The sequence below is a fragment of the Bos mutus genome, chromosome 17, assembly GCF_027580195.1.
Source record: "Bos mutus isolate GX-2022 chromosome 17, NWIPB_WYAK_1.1, whole genome shotgun sequence".
Taxonomy (NCBI): domain Eukaryota; kingdom Metazoa; phylum Chordata; class Mammalia; order Artiodactyla; family Bovidae; genus Bos; species Bos mutus.
The window spans coordinates 28,015,496-28,034,528 of NC_091633.1; the positions used below are offsets into that span (position 1 = coordinate 28,015,496).

At 50.2% G+C, this 19,033-nt stretch overlaps 2 protein-coding genes across 3 annotated transcripts in view; one reads left to right on the forward strand and one right to left on the reverse strand.

Moving 5' to 3' along the window:
- The first annotated feature begins 2,703 nt into the window (after positions 1-2,703).
- P2RX2 (purinergic receptor P2X 2) lies at positions 2,704-6,231 on the forward strand. Its single transcript, XM_070385602.1, has 11 exons — positions 2,704-2,879; positions 3,224-3,359; positions 3,464-3,535; positions 3,629-3,704; positions 3,775-3,871; positions 4,046-4,126; positions 4,246-4,384; positions 4,772-4,902; positions 5,123-5,213; positions 5,335-5,400; positions 5,496-6,231. Exons 1-11 carry the CDS (start codon positions 2,704-2,706, stop codon positions 5,868-5,870), a joined length of 1,440 nt encoding a protein of 479 aa, XP_070241703.1. The 3' UTR covers positions 5,871-6,231.
- Positions 6,232-7,592: 1,361 nt separating this feature from the next.
- POLE (DNA polymerase epsilon, catalytic subunit) overlaps positions 7,593-19,033 on the reverse strand; it is a 62,290-nt gene continuing 50,849 nt past the window's right edge. For both annotated transcript variants that reach the window (XM_070386361.1, XM_005891205.2), the window contains exons 44-49: positions 18,631-18,762; positions 18,317-18,510; positions 10,397-10,597; positions 9,970-10,095; positions 9,229-9,318; positions 7,593-9,082 (exon numbers count right to left, since the gene is read on the reverse strand). In XM_070386361.1, coding sequence (XP_070242462.1) covers positions 8,969-9,082; positions 9,229-9,318; positions 9,970-10,095; positions 10,397-10,597; positions 18,317-18,510; positions 18,631-18,762 — 857 coding nt within the window. In that variant the 3' untranslated portion in view covers positions 7,593-8,968. The remainder of the gene's footprint in view (positions 9,083-9,228; positions 9,319-9,969; positions 10,096-10,396; positions 10,598-18,316; positions 18,511-18,630; positions 18,763-19,033) is intronic.

Below are 19,033 nucleotides of genomic sequence, written 5' to 3' on the forward strand. Positions count from 1 at the left end.
ATAACCAAAACAATATTGAGAAAGAAGAACAAAGTTGGAGGATTCACATTTTCCAATTTTCCCATAAAGCTATAGTTATCAAAACAATGTGGTGCTGGCATAAGGACATACAGATAGAACAATGGAATAGAATAGACAGAAAGACCAGAAATAAACTCTATGCCTATCAGTTCAGTTCAGTTGCTCAGTCATGTCCGACTCTCTGTAATCCCATGGACTGCAGCATGCCAGTATTCCCTGTCCATCACCAACTCCCCGAGCTTGCTCAAACTCATGTCCATTGAGTCAGTGATGCCATCCAAGCATCTCATTCTCTGTCATCCCCTTCTCTTCCTGCCTTCAACTGTTGTCTTCAGTCCTCCTGTCTTCAATCAGTTGTCTATGACAGAGACAATTGATTTTCCACACAGGTGCTAGACTCTCAGTAGGTAAAGAATAGTTTCTTTAACAATTGGTGCAGGAACAACCGGATATTCACATGCAGAAGAATGAAGTTGGAGCCCCTACCTCACATCGTATGCAAAAGTTAACTCAAAATGGATCAGTAACCTAAATATAATGTCTAAAATCACAAAACTCTTAGAAGAAAAGAGGGGCAAAATTTCACGACCTTGTATTTGGTAATGGATTCTTAGAAATGACTTCAAAAGCAAAAGAAACAAAAAAAAAAAAACAAAAAAGGATAAATTGGGCTTAATCAAAATTAAAGACTTTTGTACATCAAAGGTCATCACCAATAAAGTGAAAAGACAATTAATAATGGGAGAAAATATTTGAAAATCATATATCTGATAGGGGTCTACTATCCAGAATACATAAAGAATTCTTACAACTGAATAATGAAAAGGCAATCCAATTGAAAAATGGGCAAGGGACTTGAACAGACATTAATCCAAATAAATTATATAATTTCACCCAGTAGGATGGCAATTCAAAGTGAGTGGAAAATAACAAGTGTTTACAAGAATGTGCAGAAATTGGAATCCTTGTATATTGCTAACTGGAATGTAAAATGGCCCAGCTGTTTGGGAGACATTTTGGTGGTTCTTTAAAAAAGTTAAATACGGAACAGAATTACCATGAAAAAAGAAATTCCACTCCTAGGTATATATGACAAAGAATTAAATGTAGGTGTTCAAATACTTGTACATAGATGTTCATAGCAGCACTAGTCACACTAGACAAAATATAAAATACAAAAACTCAAACCTCTATTGGGTGAATAGATAAATTGTGGAATACCCATACAATACAATATTATTTTGCAATAAAAGGGAATGGAGTGCTGGCACATGCTACAACCCAGATGGACTTTGAAATCATCATGCTAATGAAAGAAGTCAGACACAAAAAAGGCAAAGATTCTGAGTCCATTACTTGAAATATCCAAAACAAGTAAATCATAGAGAGACAAGGTATATTGGTGGTTGCCAGTATGTGGGAGGATAGGGGAATAGGAAGTTCTTGTTAAGCATGGGTTTTATTTGGTGATGATGAAAATGTTTTAGATGTAGATGATGGTAGTTGCAAACTATTGTGAATGGACTAAATTTCAACAAATTGTTCATTAAAACAGTTAATTGAATGCTGCGTGCATTTCATCTCAAACGTGACATTATTCATTTGTGAAACACTATGATATCTGAGATTTGATCCAAACTAATGAAGTGAGAGTTGCTGCTGCTAAGTCACTTCAGTCGTGTCCGACTCTGTGCGACCCCATAGACGGCAGCCCACCAGGCTTCCCCGTCCCTGGGATTCTCCAGGCAAGAACACTGGAGTGGGTTGCCATATCCTTCTCCAATGCATGAAAGTGAAAAGTGAAAGTGAAGTCGCTCAGTCGTGTCTGATTCTTAGCGACCCCATGGACTGCAGCCTACTAGGCTCCTCCATCCATGGGATTTTCCAGGCAAGAGTACTGGAGTGGGGTGCCATTGCCTTCTCCAATGAAGTGAGGGTAGAGATACAAAAAGTAAAAACAAAAACAAAGCACAACAGAGTCGGAAATGGATAGAAACCTGGAGTGTCAAGTTATTGCCGAAATCCATGTGAGAAACGAGGCTGGGCGCTTGGGTGGAGGAAGAGGCTAGAACCGAACAGCGCTGAGGTGTGTCTGTAGATAAAAGCAAGAAGACTGGGGAAAGAAAGAAATCCACATTTTTATGTGAACCCTGGAGGCAGGGGTGTCTTTGCCGAGCTGCGGAGAACCGCGGGCGCGAATCAAGGGTTGCCCTTGGGAAATCATCTCCTTGTACACCTTAAACTCTACTTCACATGCCAATTGTATCTCAATAACATTGGGGATATACATATATTTATTTTTAAAGAAATTGCTATTCGGGCTTAATGCGCGCTGCACATTCGACACCAGTGGAGAAGCCGAGGAGGCGGGCCGTGCTCGGGCGTCTTCCTCCCGCGTCTTAAGTGTCTGATCTCCGAGGGACGCGAGGGCTTGGTCCGTCTCCACGCCCTGTCTGAGCGGGCTGGGTCTGAGGGCTGCCACGACCCGGGCTCTGCCGGCTCGGGGTCCTACCTGGTGACACCTGCCAGGTGCGCTGGGCGTCTCCGCCCCGCGCCCCGGCTGCTCGGGACTGATCTGGGGAAGGGAGAGGCGGGATAGGGCGGGGCGCGCGAGGCCACGCCCAGGAGGCGGCGCGCGGGAGCCCCCCAGCCCTTGCTCCCAGCCCTATCGAGCTCCGGGCCATGGCGGCCGCCGAGCCCAAGCCCCCCACGGGGGCGGTTGCGGCCCGACGCCTGGCCCAGAGCTGCTGGTCCGCGTTCTGGGACTACGAGACGCCCAAGGTGATCGTGGTGAAGAACCGGCGCTTGGGCATCGTGTACCGCGCGGTGCAGCTGCTCATCCTGCTCTACTTCGTGTGGTGGGTGCGCACGGGGCCGGGCGCGGGGAGGGGGCGCGTAGGGCGTCCGGCGGGAGGGGATGTCTGGCGGGTTCACGAGGGTGGGGAGTGCTCGCGGCCAAGGATGCTCGGAAGTCCCAGGTTGGAGGGGCAGCTCTGGGCTATGAGCAGGGAGAACGGATCGCAGGAGATGGAGAACGCGGGCGACCGCCGGGCTGGCTTCTCGGGCCCCCGCAAAGCCTACCCAGCCCTCGAGAGGCGGTGACGCAGCCTCGTTCCCGCCGGAGTCGAGCTCATTCGGCGTGGGAGACGTCCCAGTCCTGTCCCAGGATCGTCCCGAGAATCGGCCCTGCCCGTCCGCACAGGTACGTGTTCATCGTGCAGAAGAGCTACCAGGACAGCGAAACGGGCCCGGAGAGCTCCGTCATCACCAAGGTCAAGGGCATCACCTTGTCAGAACACAAAGTGTGGGACGTGGAGGAGTACGTGAAACCACCAGAGGTGCGCAACCCGAGCCCCGCCCTGCACCCCGCGCACCACGAGGGTAGGACTGATCGGTGGCCGAGCTGCCCCGCCGGCCGACCGTCCCTTCTTTCTGAGCCCAGGGAGGCAGCGTGTTCAGCATCATCACCAGGATTGAGGTCACCCCCTTCCAGACCCTCGGAACATGCGCCGAGGTGAGGCTGCGTCGAAAGCAGAGCTGGGATGGGAGGGGCCCTGCCTGGTCAGCTGCGCCTGTCCGGCTCCTGAGCAAGCGGTCTCCTCCCTAGAGTATGAGGGTCAGCAACGCCACCTGCGACTCGGACGAGGACTGTGTGGCTGGGCAGCTGGACATGCTGGGAAACGGTCAGTGTGCGCCAGCTGGGGGTGGGGGCGGGCCGCGCCCCTCGCCACCTGAGCGCGCATCTGCCCGCAGGCCTGCGGACCGGGCGCTGCGTACCTTATTACCACGGGTCCTCCAAGACCTGCGAGGTGTCGGGCTGGTGCCCGGTGGAAGACGGGGCCTCAGTCAGGTGTGCGCGCCCGGTGACCCCACCCACCTGGGACCAAACTTCTTCGCTCCTTTCTCCTCACTGACCGGGGGAGTCGGGATGCGTTGGGGGAGGGGGAAGGGAAGGACAAAGCAGCTGGGAGGCTGGGAGAGGCTGTGGAAGGGGAGACTAAACACGCCCAGTCTGCCTCCTCAGCCAATTTCTCGGTACGATGGCCCCCAATTTCACCATCCTCATCAAGAACAGCATCCACTACCCCAAATTCCAGTTCTCCAAGTAAGAGCCATTAGGGTGTGGTGACAAGGGGTGGGCTGGGGTGGGAGTTGCCTCTTGGAATGTGTTGTTTGGGGGTGCATGGCTTCTCAGCATCTGATGCCAGTGGGCCTTGTCCTTAGGGGCAACATCGAGAACCGGAAGGGTGGCTACCTGAAGCACTGCACATTCCATGAAGTCTCTGACCTCTACTGCCCCATTTTCAAGCTGGGCTACATCGTGGAGCAGGCAGGGGAAAACTTCACGGAGCTGGCACACACGGTGAGGGTGCCCGAGAGCGTGCAGGACAATTGTCTGGCCAGGTGCTGGCTGTCACCTGCATACAAAGGGTCTCGTTACAGCGCAGTTCCTTTTCAGTTTTGGCCAGCCCCGGCCCTGCTCGGGTAGAGGAAAGAGAAACAAGATCAGCTGACCCATCTGGGTGTGTGGCTGCTGCTAAATTATTGACTTCTGGTCACAGTTGGCTGCTGGCACCCCTTGTGCCTTGGAAGCAGGGCACTCAATAAGCCCCCTTCCCCAGTGAGCTGCCCTGAGCTGCCTAGGGTGCCCAGAATATGCACCCCATGGGCAACCTCAGTAGGACCCCAGGGTTGTTGAAAGTCCCCTGTGAGCCCGTCCTGACCCATCTCTGTGTCCACTTCTGGGCAGGGTGGTGTCATTGGGGTCATTATCAACTGGGACTGTGACCTGGACCTTTCAGCGTCAGAGTGCAACCCCAAATACTCCTTCCGGAGGCTGGACCCCAAGCACATCCCAGCCTCATCTGGCTACAACTTCAGGTATCTTGGCCTTCGGATGCTGGCTCCTTGTCTGCACTGGCTATGGAGGTCCAAGAACCAACAGGGCAGGTGCCCCAAGGCCCAGGGACGCCAGTAGTTGATGGTCTTGGAGCCACCCCATTGGGCAATGGGCGCACCCCGCTGTCATGCTTCCCAGCGCTCTTGCACCCGGGTCATCCCATCCCAGGTACTGACGTGCTTCTGGGTCATTCTGCCCTAGGTTCGCCAAGTATTACAAAATAAATGGCAGCATTACCCGCACACTCATCAAAGCCTATGGGATCCGCATTGATGTCATCGTGCACGGACAGGTAGGCCAGCCCACCCTGCTTACATGGGATCCGGCCGACCCAGTCTTGGTCTCCCTTACCACACCCCACACCTCCCTTGGGCCCCACTCCTGACTGTCTAAGGTAGTGCCTTTGCCCCCAGGCTGGGAAGTTCAGCTTGATTCCCACCATCATTAACCTGGCCACAGCGCTGACCTCCATTGGGGTGGTAAGAAAAGCACACTAAGGTTGGGGATGGGTGTGTGCCGGGGCGAGATGGGGGGCAGGTGCCAGGCCCTCATGCATCTGTCTTGCTGGCCTCAGGGCTCCTTCCTGTGCGACTGGATCTTGCTAACATTCATGAACAAAAACAAGGTCTACAGCCATAAGAAATTTGACAAGGTGTGTACTCCAAGGCACTCCTCAGGCAGCTGGCCTGTGACCCTGGCCCTTGTCTTGGGCCAGGCCCCTCCCCAACCCTATCCCTGCTCTCCAGACCCAGGCCAGGCTGGCCAACTGCAGGGTGAGGGGCAGAGCCAGGCCTGGGCTGTCCCACCTCCATGGCCTTGCCCCACCTCTGCCCCATCTGAGCAGATGGTGGATGCTCCCGAGCGGAGTGCAGGACCAGGGCTTTGTGCCTCCGAGCCTTCCCAACAGGACTGCGTGCTCACAGACGCCCGAGGTTTGGCCCAGCTCTGAGCCTACTTCCACCTTCTGCCACACTGCACTTAAGGCCTCGGGCGTGTCAGGGACCCCTGACATCTGAGGCCCCAGCACAGCCCCTGGCTCTCAAGGGCAGCACAGCTGGGACCATGGACATGGGCCCTGCCCATACACCTCAGCAAAACCAGCAGCCAAAGGCTTCCCATGCAGCTAGACCATGGGGTGACATGAATGGGACGACGACTCCTGCTCCATCTTATCCCCAACTGTAGGGGCAAGTCCCCACCTCCTCCCTAGCTGCCTTCCTCCCAGGCTTTTTGCTCCTGCCCACTCACCCAGACCTTCTGCTTGCCTCACAGCTAAGAAATCACACATCCACTGTGCAATAAAACTGTGACCAGAACCTTCTAGCCTCATCTTTGGGGGAGAAGCAGCTTGAGGCTCTTGACAAACACAGCATGGCAGGTCTCTGCACGTGGTGGGCGGTGGGTGTGCTGGGTCCTCATCTCCCCTAGCCAGCCTGGGCAGTGTGTGGGTGCACCTGCTGCCCCCAAATCCAGTCAGGTTACAACCAGGTCTCACGGGTGGATCAGTGGTGGGGGACACAGGCTGAGTGCATCCCAACACCTGTCCTTCAGCTTCCTGTAGGCATCATCCCAGACCCCAAACCTCAAAATAGGGGAAAAGGGTGGTGTCTAGAGGAGGAAGAAAGCCAGGAGGCGGGCAATGAGGACTGTTCCCAAGGAAAACAAAAGCTTAGGCTGACACCAAAATGCCCACCCAGAACCCGAGGCTCTATTTAACATGGGGATGGGGGCCAGGGAAGGAACTGGGTCCTGGGGAACAGGAGCGGACACAGCAGCAGGGCGAGGTTGGAACAGCCGGCACCAGCCGGATCAGGCCTATGGATAATCTGGTTATGTCCTTGGATGCTACAATGGTCACTCCACTCAGCAGCTCTGACACAGCTTGGCCAGATGGCGGTTTCAGTTTTCTCAGCAATGGCAATGACCAGTGCACAGGTCTGAGGAGGCACAGTGCCTCCCACAGATTGTTTCACCTGTGACCCTGTCACAACCAAGGTCAGAGCTGGTCTTCCCACCTGCTGACTGGACCAGCACCACTCACTGGACCCAGCAACCCCCCCAAGAAGCCCCCCTCACCCCTGCAGATCCTCCTGTGCCTGTGATGTCAGCTCCATGGGCCACTCACATGCTCAGAGTTCCAGCTCTAGTTTTAGAGAAACTGGCTTTTCCAGTTGGGGTTGGGCTGTAGCTCAAGAATTCGGGCCAGGGGCTCAGGTTTCCCATCCCCCACCATGAGAGTGACCCTGGGACCTCCACCACCCCCAAATACCCCCAGCCCCAAAGCTGGCCTCTGAGGGAACCATTGGGAGCTGTGGTGCCCCTGCCCTGCTGCAGGGAGGGGGTGAGCCACACAGCCCCAGCTCCTCACTGCTCGGTGCTCCCCTGGGACTTGTCTGGCTCCATTTCCAGGAAGACTGGTTAGTCCTCCTCCCCCACCCAGCCCTAATTTGATTTGATCTCCATCTGGGGGCTGCCGGGCGCCATCACCTTCCAAGCAGAGTCAAGTTTCCTGCAGTCACTGGACCTGGACGTGCCAGTGGGCAACAGCAGTACCCAGCCGACAAACCTAGCCGGACAGACGTCAGTTACTAAGTCTTTTTTCCTCCTTCGTTCCAGAGACCCAGGCGCGAGCACACACACACACACAGTAAAGACTCTAGGAAATGTAGAAGTCAAAGTGTAAATTAGGTAACAGGGACAGATCTAAACCAGGCTCCAGAGCCAACAGTGCGACTTCCACTGCCCACCTGTTTGGGTTTCTGAGTTTATGATTTACATTTAATGTGCTTGCTGCCTTGCCAATCTGACTGATTTTCTTCTGCTTTCAGTCGCATTTAGTTAAAAATGAGGTGCAGGCAGGCAGTCTTATGTTCTGAGGTTGCTGGAGGAACACAGGGAGCAACTCCTGCTCAGCAGAGGGTTCCCTGGGCTGCTGGCAGGCAGACTCTCCAACCCAGCTCCGTCCTGGAGGGGAAAACAGCACAGTCCACATCTCTGTGAAGCAACAGGGTGCTGAACACACTGGTGGTGTCACCTTTTAAAGGCGGCACAGGCCAAGGACCCTCTTTGCCTCAGGCAGTCAGAGGCTGGACAGGCCCTTGGGGTCAGAGGTCTCGGACTGACTCAAGGCTGAGGCAAGAACACAGTGGCCTCCATCCTGATAGCATTTCTGTTGCCCTTTTCTCCGTCCTCTTCCCCCACCGCTCAGAGCTGAAGCAAAGAACCTTGTGTCGCACATGAAGAAATACTTTTTGAGAATCCAGGTGCTGAATATGATGTCAGAGTCTGTGATAACGGTGTACCTCATCCCCCTGGGGCCCCAGGCCTCCTGCTGCGGTGGTCCCCTCACAGCAGGTGCAGAGGGAGAGGTGCTGGGCCCCTCTGTGGCTGAGCCCCAGTCTGAGTCCCGCCCCCTACTCAGCCTTCCTGCCCCCAGCCCAGTCTCGCTGCTGTTGACGAGGTGACTGCGCCATACACAAACAACCCAGCAGACCTCACTCTGACCCTGAGTGAGGGTCAGAGAAGCCCAAGCCCCTGAGCTCAGTGTATGAGAGACGCCCAGGTGACCGCGGGTTCAGCCAGGATCCCTGGCACACAGCCCACAAGCTGCCAGCGCAGAGTGTAGGACAGCACTACTCCTGGAAGCCGGGGCTGCGCACTCCGCTCAGGCGCCCCTTCGCCCTGGGTCTGGCTTCCAGCCCTCTTCAGAGTCTCAGCTCAAACAGAGGACCTCCGAGGGCACCCCAGGTCAGCAAAGGAGGGGGCAGCAAGGGCTGAGGCTGCAGGAAGGGCCCTGCAGCAGCAGCAGAGTGTGTTCATCCAGTGAGAAACCAGCCCTGGGACCCCCTCGCTGGAAACGCTTCCTGGGCCTAAAGAGGGCTGCCCTGCTTGAGGCAGGGAACCCCAGAGCCGGGAAGTGAAGTCAATTCTTGCTCTGACTGGTTCACGCTTCTGGGCTGTGTGACCTGCTCCCCGAGGGCCGCCCTCCTGGGTGCCCGTCTTGGGTGTGGGACATGGGAGCAGAGAACAGGGACACTGCCCAGACTGCTAATGGCCCACTTGGGGGTTCTGAAGCTGCAACCAATCCAGGGTCTCCTTGAGGTATGACATGCCATAGTGCTGGGCGATGTTCTGGAAGATTCTGATCTGTTCCATGAAGACCTACAGAAATGACCAGTCATAGTGAGACCTAGTCCCAGAGGAGGCACAGGGAGGCAAGGCCAAGGCTCAGAGACGACAAATGGCCCGGGGTGGGAGAGGGAGGAGAGGGGTGGGCAGTAGGGGCGGCTGTCCATGGGAGCCCCCACCTTAGTGTGGATGGTGAGGGAGAAGCCCCCTGCACAGCTGCAGTACACGGCCATGTTGGTCTCCTTCACACCCCGGCACTTCAGGCAGACCTGCAAGGAGAAGCGGCCCCCGTCAGAGCCTCCCCGCCCCAGGCCAGAGCCGGCCAGTCACTTGGCACCGGACAGGCTTTTCACAATTACAAATAAAATCTGAGACTTGATATGGGCTTTATCCAAACATGCCAACTGCTTCCCAACACCCTCCCTGTGGACACCTCCCTTTGACTCTGGGTCTGCGGTCCCCTATCCATCACACCAGGCACCAGCTGTTCCCTGCCTGAACCCCAACACCTCCCTTGGGTCTTCACTCCCCCATCGAAGGCTGAAAGCTTCCCTCTTTCACACACACACTGCCTGTCAGGTCTTTACTCTGCCCGTTACTTTCTTGTCTTGTTTACTGTCCGTCTCCCTCTACTAGAATAAAGGTCCATGAAGCCAGCAATCGGCCCCTATAGGTGCCCAACAGATGCTATAAGAAAGAGTCAGCTGGGCCCGTGGACGAGGCCTGACCCAGGAGGTATCACCTTGGAGGATCAGGCTACAACTTGAGACTTGCACACACATAAGAGGTGTGAGAGCTCTCACACCTCTCACATAGGAGATGAGAGCTCCTATGGGTGCAAACTGCTTACTGATGAGGCCTCCACCTACTGGAGGGGTGGTCAGACTGGTTGCAGACCCAGCACTAGGCCCGCTGCTCACCAGGTCCTGCAGGGTAAAGGCCATCAGCTTCTTCTGTAGGGCTTCCACCAGGGCCATCTCAATGACTGATGAGTCGTAGGCAACCTGACAGTTGGAGCAGAGCCACTGAGGCAGCACGGTCCCATCCTGGACAGACAGGCAAAGGGACAGGTCACCTTCCTTGGTCCCCAGTGCTGAGAAGGGATGGAGGGATTCTCAAGAAGTGTGCCACCACGCTCACAGCTCCAGGGCACACTCATGTCTCCACTGTCATCACCCATGTGATTACCAGGACAAGGTTCTGGCATGTGGCAGCTGAGTGGCCTGAAAAAGGGTGCTTGTTTCTAATTCACATCAGAGTTGGTTGGGGGCCCTGCAGGAATCCCTGACCCGCTGAAGCCTGGATATTCTGACTGGACCAGCAAGGGGCCTGAGGGAGTCGGCCCACCTGAGAGAAGGAGGGGTCTTTGCACAGGTCCAGGTCCCGGCAGAAGTTACAGTTGTGGCAGATGACCTCAGGGAGCACGTAGGAACGGCAGGGGTCTCGGAACTGGGCCTCCTCTGAGAACTCGCCTACGTCTACCAGGCGCAGCAGGTCTCGGGTTAGCTTGTTCACCTGGTTTGTGATGTTGGTGTCCAGAGACAGGACCTGCGGAGAATAGAGCCCATGTCAGGGACGGCTCCCAGCCCTCCCTGTGGCTGTCTGGACCAGAAAACCCCGCAGCCAGTTCTTTAAGCTACAGTTTCTCAGAAGCATCTCAGCTCTTCCTTTTCCTGTTAGAAGCATCAAAGGTAAGAAGTGCCTCCTGCCCATCAGTGATTCCCCAAGTTAGGGTCACAGGCATGGAGGCGCTGTCCCCAGGCCTCAGGGTGTCTGGGACATACCAAAGCATGCTCTACCTGTCACCCTTAGGGACTCTTTCTTCCTCAATGACGAGCAGCCCCAAGTTCACCAGAGCTTTACCATCTCAAATGCAAAGGGGCTGACTTCAACCTTCCATGGTGGAGGGATTTCCAGGCCAGCCCAGAAAAGTCCCTGTAGCACACATGTGTGTTACAGCCTGCAGTGTGGACATGGGAAGTCTGGTTCCCACCGTGGTGCTGGCAGAGCCATAGGAGTCATCAAGCTTCCTGTCTGTAAATGAGAGGACAGGACCAACATCTTCCCCAGGCCTCTCCCAGCCCTAAAGCTCCTGTCCTAGCACAACGCTAAGAACACAGAACCAAACACCACTTAGAAAACACATCTCTGAGGGGAGTGTTTATGGTCAATGTGAAGCAAAGTGGGTGAATTTGAAAGTACATTTACAATGAAGAAGGGTGGCCTATTGGGAAGTATTGTTTAAAATATATATACATTACACATATCCCTTACATAGAGAGAACACTGGACTTAATTAAGAGATTAAAAAGATGAAAGTGAATTTACCAAACATGAAAGAAGAAGTGATACTGTTCTATACATAGTATCTTCCAGAAAACACAAGAGGGAGAACACTTCTAACTTCATTTGAAGGCCAGCATCACCTAGGTACCAACACCAGTCAAAGACTGTGTAAGGTAACTAGTGACTGTTATGTGCACAGACTCAAATATCCTCAACAAAATAAGGGCAAATTGAGCCCACTGATATTTTGACCAAGTGGGATTTACCCCCAGAATGCAAGGCTGGATCAACACTAGAAAATCAGTGCAATTCACCATATCAACAGACTAACGAATAAAAGCCAATATGATTATTTCAACTGAGGGAGAAAAAGTCCTAAACAAAATTCAACAACCATCCTTGATTAAAACTCTCAGGATGGGACTTCTTTGGGGATCCAGTGGTTAAGACTCTTGTGGTTCCAAAAACAGAAATATAGACCAATGGAACAAAATAGGAAGCCCTAAAATAAACCCATGCCCCTCTGGGTACCTTATTTTTGACAAAGGAGGCAAGAATATACAATGAGGCAAAGATAGCCTCTTCAATAAGTGGTGCTACGAAAACTGGACAGCTGCATGTAAAAGAATGAAATTAAAACACTTTCTAACACCATCAGATCAGATCAGATCAGTCGCTCAGTCGTGTCCGACTCTTTGTGACCCCATGAATCGCAGCATGCCAGGCCTCCCTGTCCATCACCAACTCCCGGAGTTCACTGAGACCCACATCCATCAAGTCAGTGATGCCATCCAGCCATCTCATCCTCTGTCGTCCCCTTCTCCTCCTGCCCCCAATCCCTCCCAGCATCAGAGTCTTTTCCAATGAGTCAACTCTTTGCATGAGGTGGCCAAAGTACTGGAGTTTCAGCTTTAGCATCATTCCTTCCAAAGAAATCCCAGGGCTGGACTGGTTGGATCTCCTTGCAGTCCAAGGACTCCTTGAGAGTCCAAGACTCTCAAGAGTCTTCTCCAACACCACAGTTCAAAAGCATCAATTCTTCGGCGCTCAGCCTTCTTCACAGTCCAACTCTCACATGCATACATGACCACAGGAAAAAATATAGCCTTGACTAGACGAACCTTTGTTGGCAAAGTAATGTCTCTGCTTTTGAATATGCTATCTAGGTTGGTCATAACTTTCCTTCCAAGAAGTAAGCGTCTTTTAATTTCATGGCTGCAATCACCATCTGTAGTGATTTTGGAGCCCAGAAAAATAAAGTCTAACACTGTTTCCACTGTTTCCCCATCTATTTCCCATGAAGTGATGGGACCGGATGCCATGATCTTCGTTTTCTGAATGTTGAGCTTTAAGCCAACTTTTTCACTCTCCACTTTCACCTTCATCAAGAGGCTTTTGAGTTCCTCTTCACTTTCTGCCATAAGGGTGGTGTCATCTGCATATCTGAGGTTATTGAGATTTCTCCCGGCAATCTTGATTCCAGCTTGTGCTTCTTCCAGTCCAGCGTTTCTCATGATGTACTCTGCATATAAGTTAAATAAGCAGGGTGACAATATACAGCCTTGATGAACTCCTTTTCCTATTTGGAACTAGTCTGTTGTTCCATGTCCAGTTCTAACTGTTGCTTCCTGACCTGCATACAAATTTCTCAAGAGGCAGATCCGGTGGTCTGGTATTCCCATCTCTTTCAGAATTTTCCACAGTTTATTGTGATCCACACAGTCAAAGGCTTTGGCATAGTCAATAAAGCAGAAATAGATGCTTTTCTGGAACTCTCTTGCTTTTCCCATGATCCAGCAGATGTTGGCAATTTGATCTCTGGTTCCTCTGCCTTTTCTAAAACCAGCTTGAACATCAGAGAGTTCACGGTTCACATATTGCTGAAGCCTGGCTTGGAGAATTTTGAGCATTACTTTACTAGCGTGTGAAATGAGTGCAATTGTGTGGTAGTTTGAGCATTCTTTGGCATTGCCTTTCTTTGAGATTGGAATGAAAACTGACCTTTTCCAGTCCTGTGGCCACTGCTGAGTTTTCCAAATTTGCTGGCATATTGAGTGTAGCACTTTCACAGCATCATCTTCAGGATTTGGAATAGCTCAACTGGAATTCCATCACCTCCACTAGCTTTGTTCATAGTGATGCTTTCTAAGGCCCACTTGACTTCACATTCCAGGATGTCTGGCTCTAGGTCAGTGATCACACCATAGTGATTATCTGGGTTGTGAAGATCTTTTTTGTACAGTTCTTCTGTGTATTCTTGCCACCTCTTCCACAAAGGTAAACTCAAAATGGATTAAAGACCTACATATAAGAGCAGAAACTATAAAACTCTTAGAGGAAAACACAGGCAAAATACTCAATGACATAAATCAAAGTAGGATCCTCTATGACCCACCTCCTAGAGTAATGGAAATAAAAACAAAAGTAAACAAGGGGAACCTAATTAAAAGCTTTTGCACAGCAAAGGAAACTATAAACAAGGCGAAAAGAGCCCTCCGAATGAGAGAAAACAGCAAATGAAACAGCTGACAAAGGATTAATTTCCAAAATATACAAGCAGCTTATAGAACTCAATGCCAGAAAAACAAACAACCCAATCAAAAAGTGGGGAAAAGACCTAAATAGACATTTCTCTAAAGAAGACATACAGATGGCTAACAAACACATGGAAAGATGCTCAACATCACTCATTATTAGAGAATGCAAATCAAAACTACAATGAGATATCACCTCACACTGGTTAGAATGGCCATCATCAAAAAGTCTACAAACAATAAATGCTGGAGAGGGTATGGAGAAAAGGGAACTCTCTTGCACTGCTGGTAGGAATATAAATTGATACAGCCACTATGGAAGACAGTATGGAGATTCCTTAAAAAAATCTAGGAATAAAACCACCATATGACCCAGCAATCCCACTCCTAGGCATACACCCTGAGGAAATCAAAATTGAAAAAGACACATGTACCCCAATCGTAGCACTATTTACAATAGCTAGAACATGGAAGCAACCTAGATGTCCATCAACAGATGAATGGATAAAGAAGTTGTGGTACAAATACACAGTGGAATGTTACTCAGCCATAAAAAGGAACACATTTGTGTCAGTTCTAATGAGGTGGATGAACCTAGAGCCTATTATACAGAGTGAAGTAAGTTAGAAAGAGAAAGATAAATATTGTATACTAACGCCTATATATGGATCTAAAAAGATGGTTCCAAAGAATTTCTCTGCAGGGCAGCAATGAAGAAAGACACAGAGAACAGACTTATGGACAACTGGAGAGGGGAGGAGAGGGTAAGATGTATGGAGAGAGTAACATGGAAACTTATATTACCATATGTAAAATAGATAGCCAATGGGAATTTGCTGTACGGCTCAGGGAACTCAAACAGGGGCTCTGTATCAACCTAGAGGGGAAGGATGAGGAGGGAGATGGGAAGGAAGTTCAAGATGGAGGGGACATATATATACCTATGGCTGATTCATGTTGAGGCTTGACAGAAAATAACAAAATTCTGTAGAGCAATTATCCTTCAATTAAAAAGCAAATAAATTTTTAAAAATCCATAAAAAAGAAAAAGACTCTGCTTCCACTGCAGGGGGCACAGACTGGATCCCTGGTCGGGGAACTAAGTACCACATGCCGCAAGATGCGGCCGAAAAACAAACTTACTCTCAGGAAATGACCATTATCAAGGCACCAAGGAACCTTCTCAACCTGCTTCAGGGTGTCCCTTCAACAGTCTACAGAGGATTTTTTTTTTAAACGGAAACTGATATACTGATTTGAAATTCGTAAGTAAAGGCAAATTAAGTCAAAATAATTTGAAAAAAAGATTAAAGATAAAGCATTCACACTACCTGGTTTCAAAACTTATTGATAAAGTTACAGAAATTAAGACAGTGTGGTGTTTTAGAAGAGACAGACATGTAAACCCAGAAACAGATCCATATACATACACAGCCAGTTAAGCTTTGAAAAAAGCACAAACATAATTAAATGGAGAAAGGCGAATTTTTTAACAAATGGTGCTGGAATAACTGGATATGCTTATGCACAAATATGAAAGTGTTAGGCACTCAGTCGTGAGTAACTCTTTGAGACCACATGGACTATAGCCTGCCAGGCTCCTCAGTCCATGGGATTTCTCCAGGCAAGAATACTGGAGAGGGTTGCTATTACCTTCTCCAGGGGATCTTCCCAACTCAGGAGTTGAACACAGGTCTCCTGCATTATAGGCAGACCCTTTATTGACTGAGCCACTAGGGAAGCTTCAATTTATAACATACACATTGTACAAAAATTAACTCAAAATGGACTGACTAAATATAAAACCTAAAACTATAAAAATTCTAGAAGAAAACATAAGTGACAAGCTTTGTGACTTTGGTTAAAACAAAGATTTCTTATATATGACATCAAAAGCTCAACCCTTAAAAAGTGAACGATTAGATCAAAACTAAGATCCATTGCTCATTGAAAAATACTGTCAAGGAAATTTTGAAAAGGCAAGGCAAAGTCTGGGAAGAAATATTTGGAAATCACACATTTGACAAAGGACTTATATCCAGAATATATTAAGAACTCTCAAAACTCAACAATAAGAATAATAACCCAATAACTGACTCACTTTGCTGTACACCTGAAACTAACACAATATTGTAAATCAACTATACTCCAATAAAAATTATTAAAAAAAAAAAAAAAAGTTCTTAATAATGGGCAAAAGATCTGAACATTTCACCAAAGACAAAGAGCAAACAAACACATGAATAAAATCTCCACATCATTAGTATTATGCAAAGTAAAAGTGATTCAGTCATGTCCGACTCTTTGTGACCGCATGGTCCATGAATTCTCCAGGCCAGAATACTGGAGTGGGTAGCCTCTCCCTTCTCCAGGGGGTCTTCCCAACCCAGGTATCGAACCCAGGTTTCCCACATTGCGGGTGGATCCTTTACCAGCTGAGCCACAAGGGAAGCCCAAGAATACTGGAGTGGGTAGCCTATCCCTTCTGCAGCAGATCTTCCTGACCCAGGAATCGAACCAGGGTCTCCTGCATTGCAGGCAGATTCTTTACCAACTGAGCTAACAGGGAAGTCCAAGTAGTATTAGGGAAATGCAAGTTAAAAACATGATGATATACCACTACACATCTATTTGGACAGATAAAACCTTGAAAATTAACAATTAAAGTTCCAGCGGGGTGTGGAGCAGTTGGACTATAGTCACTCACCACCGATGAGAATGCAAAACAGCCACTTTACAAAACACGATATGACCCAGAAATTCCTCTGCTGGGTTTTTACTTGAGAGAAATGAAACTTATGTTCACACAAAAACCTATATGAGAATGTTTATAGTGGCTTTATTGGCAGTCACCCATAAGCGCAAACAATCTGAATGTCCTTTAATCGGGAAGCTGTGGTCCTCCCATACAGTGGAGCACTGGTCAGCAATGGAAAGGAACAAGCAACAACATGGAAGAACCCCAAGTGCGTTTTGCTCAGTGAAGGAAATCAGACCTAAAAGGCTACGTGACCAACCACTCCACTCGTATGACATTCTGGAAGAGGTTTCAACGCAGGGACAGAAGACAGATTGGTGGTTCCAGGGATGCAGGCGAGAGGAGAGGCTGAGTCCCAAGGGGAAGCAAATGGAAAAACTCTCAGGGGTGGAGAACGTTCTGTACTTTGCTGTTGGTGGCCAGTTCACATATCCATATGTGAAAACACAAACAACTGCACTTCACAGAGAAAAATTTTTAAAGTAAATAAACATAGGGACATGGGGGCTTCCTTGGTAGCTCAGTGGTAAAGAATCTGCCTGCCAATGTAGTAGACACGGGTTCAATCCCTGATCCGGGAAGATCCCACAGGCTGAAGAGCAGTAAGCCCATGAGCCACAACTACTGAGCCTGTGCTCTAGAGCCCAGGAGCTACAACAACTGAGCCTTCGGGCCACAAGTACTGAAGCCTGTGTGCTCTAGAGCCTATGTTCTACAACAAGAGAAGCTGCCATAAAGAGAAGCCTTTGCACCACAATGAAGAATAGCCCCTGCTCACCTCAACTACAGAAAACCCAAAGAGCAACGAAGACCCAACACAGCCATAATACATAAAATTTTAAAAATAAAAAACAAACATAGAAACAGACAGATCAGCATGTACCAGGGGTGGGGAACTTTGGAGAATGATGTACGACTCTGTATCCTGACTGTGGTGGTGAATACATGACTGGCTGCCCCATGAAATGCACTCTAAAAATGGTAAATTTCACTGTATGTAAATTATACTTTAATAAAAATAGAACTTAAAAATTCTGAAGTCTACCAAGGAGTTAAAGTGTTATATTAAGCCATTTCTTAACCACCATGAGAAGTCACTTGATCACTGTGAAACAGAGTGCTGGGAGGTAACTTAATGGACAGTAAAGTGCTCTGTAAGGGGACGCCTGCCAGGTCCTTATCTGGTAACATTATCCCTCGTTTGAATCAGCCTACCTTTCCCAGAAGGCATTCAGCGTCCGAGCAAGCTCTCCTCTTAGGTTCCACAGCAGCCCGGATGCTGTGGGTGCCCTGTCCAGTTCCTGGTCTGGCCCACTGGCCTCATGTGACCCACGAGCTGGCTCTGCTATCCCACTGCTCACCTTTCACAGCATCGCCCCGTCACCCCTCCTCCCAGGGGCTCTGTATCCCTCTGCCCAGACTTCATTCTTCCGTCAGATCCACCCACTGCCAGGCCCTCTCGGTCCTTGTGGTCTCAGCCCAGGACCCATTAGAGGTCCTTTCTCACCTGCCCCTGCCCTGAACTCACCTCTTGGCACCTGTGCTCTCTGAGCTCACCTGTGCCCTCCAGGGGAGTGTGAGCTCTGTGAGGACAGGGGTCTTTCCCATAGCGACTGCACAGACTGGATGCAGTGGGTGTTTGTGGAATAGAGGAGTGACTTGCACACCCATCAGTGGGAGTGTCCTTACCTTGCACACGTATTTGATGAACTCCAGAGCAGGGTTATTGAGCAGCAGGTGAGAACCGGGGAGAACAGGAAACATTTCTGAGAGCTCAGTAGAGTTCCGAGAGCCTGTGACTTTCTTCTGAATCTTCTGAGTGATGGTGAAGAAGTTCTGAGTGAGTTCATTTGCCACATAATCTTGTGAGAAGGTGATCATTCCTGGGAGAGAAGCAACATGGCGCCTGCTCGCTACCTCACAGGGCGGCAAGGACACCAAGGGAAGGAGATGGGGACCCTGAGAAGCACACACTGGTGGCCTCACACAGCAAGGATGCTCACCAGGAAGGGCTCCGGCCTCCCCCTGGGCCTCCTGGGAGAGCTGGCTGGCTCCCCTCCTCCTCACGGGGGTGCTCCCTGGGGTGCTGCGCCTCAGTTCTTCCTTCATGCTGTGGTACACGGCCACGATGTATGCTGCAGAGAGAGGGCAGGCTCAGGCCACGAGAGTCGGCGACGCCTCACACATCCCAGAATCCGGAGGTACCCTGTGGCTGGTCCCGCAGCTAGCCAGACAAGGCTGAAATGTTATTGGTGATGATTCTATTTGCTGCACTGAGATGAGCCAGAGTCAATTAGACAAACAGGAACAATCAGGGCACTCTCTGATGCCCAGGTTCACGCTTAGAGACTGCTGCACAGCTGAGGCAGCAAGCACCAACCTTCACACCAACTGGTGCAAAAGAGG